This window comes from Pituophis catenifer, unplaced genomic scaffold (assembly GCF_029215685.1).
Source record: "Pituophis catenifer annectens isolate HBS135680 unplaced genomic scaffold, rPitCat1.0.hap2 SCAF_16, whole genome shotgun sequence".
NCBI lineage: Eukaryota > Metazoa > Chordata > Lepidosauria > Squamata > Colubridae > Pituophis > Pituophis catenifer.
Window position 1 is genome coordinate 19,716,149 of NW_027256896.1, and position 7,637 is coordinate 19,723,785.

A 7,637-nucleotide genomic window follows, 5' to 3' on the forward strand; every position below is an offset into this window, starting at 1 on the left:
GTGAGCATTTGTGAAGCTCCATTTGTGCAAATGGCAAACACTCGCACACGTGCATGAAGCTCCATTTGCGTGAGTGAGGGGCACTCATGCGTGTTTGTGAAGCTCCATTTGGGCGAGCAGTGGGCACACCTGCTGCTCCCCCAAATGGAGCTTCCTGCACGCACGAGAGGGAGTGCCCACCGCTCACGCAAATCGAGCTGTGTGTGCACACTCACCTTCTACTCATGTGGCCCGGTTCTGAATAGGCCGCAGCCCAGTCCCAGGCCACGACCTGGAAATGGGGGACCCCCTGATTTGGGGGACATCAAATAAGGAGGATTCTTTGGGATTTGGGGGGGGAACACTCCTCCACCTCGCTCTTGCTCAGTTTTTGAGCAGGTTTTCTGGTTTAGGATATCCGAAAAGTACGAAATCGGCCTCGTAGAGTTTGTACAACCGCTGTCGCCACGCCATGGGGATTTTAGCGAACCAGTCCTCCTCCCAACTGTTGGCTGTCCTGTTCCGGTAGCTGGGAGGGAAGTGGAGAAGATGGTCCACCTTGAGAAGTTGCAACAGGTACGTGGCGTCTTCATCCAAGGTCTCCAGTTTGCCGACAAAGTCATAGTCGATCTGGCAGGGATGACACAGGCGGTACACCTGCCTCCAGTGCTCGTTGAAAGGGGCCAATTTTTCTGTCCGAGGGTCCAGCAAGTACTGGATGAAGTCTGAGAAGGAGACGCGGAAACCACCCTCGAAGGCTTCGCTCACCGACGTCGGCAGGCTGCTGTAGTTGGAGTAGAGCTTGAGCATGGGGATGGCAAACCGGCGGTAGAATTCCTCGTTGGCCAACTCAAATTTGCTCCGGAAGGCCGAGATCAGCCGAACGAAAGGGTCCCGGACGAAGAGGAACTTGGTGTACTTCTTGAGCTTGATCTTCATGAGGTGGCGGGAGAACTTGCCGTAGCGGCGCCAGAATTTGTTGAAGGTGAAGTGGGTGCTGGTGTTGTGGACGTTCTCGCGGGGAATGTCCAAAGGGTCAACGTAGGGGACGCCTTGATCCATTAAGCTTTCGCTCAGGACAATCATCACCCGCTTCCAGTTGGTGCAGGCCACTTTGGGGACGTAGCAGTAGATGATGCCATGACGGTCATCGACGATGAGGTGGTTGAGCTCGTAGTTAGGAATGTCATCGAAGGTCCTCTCCTTGGTCGGGAAGGAGAAGCTGGAATTGGCACACCAGTCCTGCAACATCTGCCGTCTCTCCTTCTGCAACTTTGCTTGGTCCAGCACCATGTTGGTCTCCCGGGTGGGCCAGTCATAGCCTCTGACATTCTCCTCCAAGTTGCTGACCCCGGGTTTGCTTGAAGCACGCAAGGGCGGCTTGGGTTTCTCTGCCTTCCGGCCCACATCCATGTTCTTTTTCAGGTTGGAATTTAAAAGGTTCTCCAAAAAGTCGTCCATCTCCAGCAGAGAAGCTGGGTTGTCCTTCCCCGCTGTGGGGAGCACCCCCTGAGGCCTCGAGAGGGTGGTGTGGAGGTAGAAATGTGCGGTCCCGACATTGTCCCAATACACGATGATCAACAAGATCATGAAAATGGAGCCGAGGACCACCGAGAGGCGGAAAAGCCGTGCCTTGGTCATTCTGCCAGGTGGGATCTTCAGCTACTTCCTCGCCGAGCTCATCTCCAACTCAACGGAAAACCTCTGGAATCCAACATGGCTTTGATTGGGATGGTCACAACCTGCAGGGGGTACCAAAAACACAACGTTGAGTGTTATTTTTCGCAAACATTGTTAGAGAGAAAACACGGAACAGGCCAGCCTTCTCCAGCCTAACCTCAAATGGAATTCTGGAGAATTGGAGAAGGCTGGTATGCGAGGAGCTCTTCTTGTTCTTTGCGTTTAGTTGTTTCTGTGCAGATGTTTCATTACTCAGCTAGGTAGTATCTTCAGTGGAGTGCTTGATGCTCTCCGGGCTTGGTGGTTTTCCTGCAGACGTTTAATTACCCAACTAGGTAACATTGTCAATGCTAGAAGGAAGTGGGGTTTGCTTTCTGAATGCTCTCCCTTCTAACACTGATGATGTTACCTAATTGGGTAATGAAACGTCTGCAAGAAACCACCAAGCTCAGAAAGCACCAAGGATCCCAGTCATTTTCCTCCTCCTCTTCCTCCTCCTCCTCCTCCTCTCTGCAAATCCCACTCCCTTCTAGCATTGACAATGTTACCTAGTTGGGTAATGAAATGTCTACAAGAAACCACCAAGCAGGGGGAGCCTCAAGGATCCCACAGTTATTTTCCTCCTCCTCTTTCTTCACTCCACAAACCTCACTCCCTTCTAGCACTGACTGTGTTACCTAGTTTGATAATGAAACATTTGCAAGAGCACCAGCAAACGTAGCATCAAGGACACCACAATTCAACGCGTTCAACCCTGGACTGTAAAATATTCTCTTCCATCGTAACATCTTCAGTGCTGCACTGATGATGCTACCCAGCTGGGTAGCTAAAACGCCTGTGTGAAAACAGCAAGTTCAGAGAGCACCATGGACTCACACAGTTCAACCCAGAGCTGCAGAGAGTCTCGTCTATTGATTGTTCGGTCTATTTCAATCTGCAGCTACACCTGAAATTTTAAAAGGTGGACGAAAAAACAACAACACAATGAAGCAGAACCCATTTCAAACCACTGTAGATAAAACTTGTATTAAAGCATTTCACGCGTGGTATGATTGCTCTGGCACTATCCACCCTAATCCAGAATTGATTTTTTTTTTCTGGATTGACCCAGCTCTCTTCCGAGACCAAAGTTCACCTCTCTCTCTCTCTCTCTCTCTCTCTCTTTCCCTGTGGCAATTTTGTGTTATCTGAGTTTCACTGTTTTTTATCAACAGCCCTTTTCAGAGCTACTTCTCGCAAAAAGTGAATTTCCCCTCTGGTGATAATGCGATAACCTTTCCCCTTCGGTAAACACGATCGCCACAAATTGGAATCCGCAGCACCGAGATTTCATCTGTTTCTAAGCTGCTTTCCTCCTGTTTTGAAATATCTCGGCTGGCAAACTGGTGAATTTCTGAGTCCAGAATTAGATACAATCAAAGGAAGTTTCTGTTCCTTTAAAACCTGGGATAGATGGAAGTCCGGAAATTTGTTTCAGAAGCTGATTCTGAAGTCCTGATTTCTTAGGACTGCAACTTTAAATACTCAAAGAGCCATTTGGATCCATTTCCCACAGAAAAGAAAACATCGGGAGCCACAAAACTCTTCCCGTGCCTGACTATTTCTTGAGCGGCCACAAACTAGCATATGTAGTTGAATTAAACTGTTCTGTTTTCTTCTGAAACTTTCCTTTTCTTGAATTTATCCATGGTTGGGCTAACTGGGAGTTGAAAAGCTCAATAAATTGTGGGCTGGCGGGTGTCGCACATTAGCGGTTGTGAAGAATATTTTGAGTGACAGGGAGCCACAGCAGAGGGGTGAAAGAGCCACATGCGGCTCCAGAGCTGTAGGTTGCTGACGCCCGTCTTAGGAAAAGAAATGATCCAAAAAAAAAAGAACACCGCAAAATGTTTCTAGGTTTGTTTGTTTGTTTTAATCAACCAGATTTCCAAGATAAGGAACCTCCTCCCCAAATAATAAAACTTTCCTTCCACGCCAAAAGTGACTCACAGGCTTCGTCACACCAAGAAACGCCTACCCCAAGTCTTCTCCTTCTTGCTGACTCCTGAGAGCAGGGGCCCTTCAAACTTGACAACTTTTAAGACTTGTGGACTTCAATTCCTAGACTTCCTCCTGCTGGCTAAGGAATTCGGGGAGTTGATGTCCACAAGCCTTAAAAGTTGCCAAGTTTGGAGACTCCTAACTCAGAAAAAAGGAGACCGTATGAGGATCAGCTGTTTTGAAGAAGGAAATCACTTTGCAATTTCAAGCCATGCCAAAAAATGGAAGTTTCTCAATGCTTGATTTGATTGGAGGACAAAGTTTTAGGCAAAAAGCAACTTCTTCTTTTTCCTGATCCCTTTTCCTGTCTCCTTTGGAAGACCTTTTAAAGAAGCTCAGCTGTTCCCTTCTTTATCACTAAATCTTCACAACAACTTGGTAAAAGGAATCACGATCGGATTTTCACGATCGGATTGACCAACAAGTCCAGGGTGACTCAATCTCTTCCTGGAAAGTAAATACCATATTTTTCGGAGTATAAGACGCACTTTTTTCCCTCCTAAAAGAGGCTGAAAATTTGGATGGGTTACATACTCCGAATGTAACCCCGCCCACCCACTGGCCCCCACCCTGTGGCCTCTGTGCGTCCTTTTCCTGGCTGCAGAGATTGCCACCGACAATGGCTTGTGTTTTTGGGCTCCGCGCTTCGCGTTTTCAGCCTCCAAACGCTCCATTTGAGAGCCCTTTGAGGCTGCAAGGATCCCCAAAGCACATCGCCATAGAACGCCACCTGAAAATGCGATGTGTTTGAAGGCTGAAAACATGATGCACGGTGCCCAAAATGGCTGCCAGGAACAGCTGCTGCCTTCTCTTACTCCTTCCGTGCTTCACCTGCTTTAGTCACTGGAGCTCCCTCCGACGATCAGCTGTGCTTTTGAAGCTGTTTTTCAGGCCCAATGCGGTGCTTGCGAGCAAAGCGATATTCCGTGCTTTGCCTGCTTTTCTAATTGCTGCTCCCTCCGACTATCAGCTGTGCTTTAGAAGCTGTTTTTTAGCCCCAACCTCAAAACCAGCAAGTGAACTAATGTGCTGAAGCTGACCAGTCTAAGGACGCTAGCCAGATGAATACCTGGTAGGCAGAATTTTTTCCCCCTATTTTCCTCCCCAAAAACCAAGGTGCGTCTTATACTCTGGTCAGTGGTGAAATCCTCCAAGGTCTGCCACAGGTTTTCTGCGCAAACATGCACTGTGCATACACACATGCAAGAAAGCAGAATTTTCGGTTCGTACGAACCAATAGCATTCTTTTACTAACAGTTCGCCTGAACCGGTACGAACCGGTAGCATTTCACCCCTGACACCGGTGCGTCTTATACTTCGAAAAATACGGTATATCAGAATAATTGGGAATGCTTTCTGGAAATAAGCAAGAAGGGTGTATCTTTCAGCTTCTCCAGCGGGTTGGGTTCCTGCGAAATTCCATCTGTGGAATTTGACAGGAAGCAAAGCAGACATAGGAAACGCTCTTTTCGGGATGAGATGCGAGGGGAAAACATGTAAACAAACATGGAAAATTGAGCGTTTGCTTTGGGAAGGAGTCCGCCCTGATTGCATCTCTGGATTTCGCTCTGACTTTTAAAATCAACAACACATGAAGACGTCTGGAGTTTCACAGACCCAAGATTTTGGAGGGGTCTCTTCCTTGCACGGTTACTGAAAGCATGCGAAGTCACGGGTCACGACGCCCTTCCTGGCTCAAGCAGAGAAAGGAGCCAAGTGCCAAATTTAGCATCCGACTGTGGGCTTGTTTTTAGAACAATGAAGTTTCTACAGCCTTCAGGCCAACAGTAGGTTCAATGTGCATTGCGCAGAGGGTGAACCTTCAGGGAAGCAAAACGAGCCCACTTATTTTACCAAAGCACCAGAAGGCAAGGCAAGAAGCGATGGATGGAAATGAATGACGGGGAGAAGCAAACTAGAACTAAGGAGAAATTTCCTGATTAGTGAGAACAATTAATCAGTGGAACAGAAGATGCCTCCAGAAGTTGTGAATGCTCCAACACTGGAAGTTTTTAAGCAAAGATTGAACGACCCTTTGTCTGAAATGGTATACGGTCTTCTGCTTGAGCAGGGAATTGGAGTAGAAGACTTCCAAGGTTCCTTCCAACTCTGTGATTTTGTTCTGTTCTGTTCTCCAAAGCATCTGAAGGCAGGACCAGAAGAAAGAGGTGGAAGCTGATCAAAGAGAGATTCCCCAACCTAGAACTAAGGAGAAACTGCCTGACAGTGAGAACAATTAATCAGTGGGACAACTTGCCTTCAGAAGTTGTGGATGCTCCATCACTGGAGATTGGACACTGGAGATTCTCTGTAATGGTATAGAGTCTCCTGTTTGAGCAGGGGGTTGGACAAGAAGACCTCCAAGGCCCCCTCCAACTCTGATGATGTCCTGTGTTCTACTGCAGGATGAACAGGGGCCCATTCAAGATATCCACGGAAATAATCAACAGGCTACTTTTGACCAAAGCAATCTCCCTTTCCTTGGCTAGAAACTGGATTCCATCAACCCAGAAGGCTTGGGCCAACCTGAGGTGACTCATAAGTGGTTGCACATTAAAAATAGAATTTGAGGAGGACTGCGGGGATTTTTGTCAACAAGCAAAGCAAAGCAACCAATTATTTGGTATTCTGGACAAACTCAAGTGAACCAAAAAGTGTTTGCTTCACGGAAAGCCACGGGGAGAAGAGTAGGAGCTTTCTCATTCATTCCCCGGAGAAGCTGGAAACACATCACAGGTCTGCAAAGGGCATTTGCACTTAGTGATGACAGTTGGATGGGGCGGAGGGAAAAACTGGAGCAGAAATTTGCCAAAGGTGTAAAAAACACCGAAACCCAGGACTCGGTTCTATGGCATGCAGTTTAACCAGCCTTCTTATATCTTAGCATCCCTCTTCAACTTGTTCACTAAGATGACTGACACAAATCACTATGACGTGTCATGCTAGCAACTGAATGACATCACGATGGAGATGTTGTTCCCTAACTCTATTTATTTACCTGTATCCCGCCTTTATTATTTTTATAAGTAACTCAAGGTGGCGAACGTATCCTTCCTCCTCCTATTGTCCCTACGACAACCCTGTGAAGAGGGTTGGATGGAGAAAGTGTGAGTGGCCTAAGATCACCCAGCTGGCTTTCATTCCTGATAGGACCAGAACTCACCATCTCCTGGTGATTGGGCCAAAGTCACCCAACTGGCTTTCATGCCTAAAGCAGGACTAGAACTCACAGTCTCCTGGTGATTGGCCCAACGTCACCCAGCTGGCTTTCATGGCTAACACGGGACTAGAACTCGCCGTCTCCCGGTTTCTAGCCTGGTGCCTTAACCACTAGACCAAAGCGGCTCTCTAAACCCTAACCTTATCAATGTTCCAAATTGCAGATCTTATTTCCAAAGTTTGGCTGAGGAATTCTGGGAATCGAAGTCCACAGGTCTTAAAAGTTGCCAAGGTTGGACACCTTGAGCTAAGGGATCCACTCTGAGCTAAGGGGCCACTTCGTAGCTTTCCTCCAAGTTGCTGTTCCCCAGGACGCTACTCCTAGTATCCTGAGCGCTGAAGACCCAAGCCACTCAGAACGTCATCTGAAGTCTTCAAAGACAGGGTGAAGATATCCAGGCACCTACAGCTATTTATGCTTGATCATTCTCACAAACCCCCGTGTACAAAGACGACAGGAACTGCAATGAAGCAACTTCGGCCCCACCAAAGGAGGATGGAGCATTACAGCTGCATTGTGTGTCCCATTTCTGCAGGAGGAAGGGCTAGAATAAGCTCTAGACTTCCTCCTTTTCATTTCCGGAAAGATTTATGCACACCACCAGAAGCCCAAGAGCGAGAATTCAGCATTCTCAGCCAGAGACCCAGCTGGTTTAACTCAGAGATGTCCAACCTGGTCAATTTTAAGACCTCTGGACTTCCAGAATTCCCCAGTTACC

The 7,637-nt window shown here is 47.7% G+C and overlaps 1 protein-coding gene across 1 annotated transcript; it reads right to left on the minus strand.

The window, feature by feature from the left end:
* Positions 1-219: 219 nt before the first annotated feature.
* On the minus strand, positions 220-1,658 carry CHST12 (carbohydrate sulfotransferase 12). The gene has a single exon (XM_070955170.1). The coding sequence runs from the start codon at positions 1,618-1,620 to the stop codon at positions 364-366; it is 1,257 nt and encodes a 418-aa protein (XP_070811271.1). The 5' UTR covers positions 1,621-1,658; the 3' UTR covers positions 220-363.
* Positions 1,659-7,637: the final 5,979 nt, after the last annotated feature.

Excerpts from the sequence above, each read along its gene's own strand:
- CHST12 (XM_070955170.1), bottom strand. The coding sequence starts at position 1,620 with ATGACCAAGGCACGGCTTTTCCGCCTCTCGGTGGTCCTCGGCTCCATT.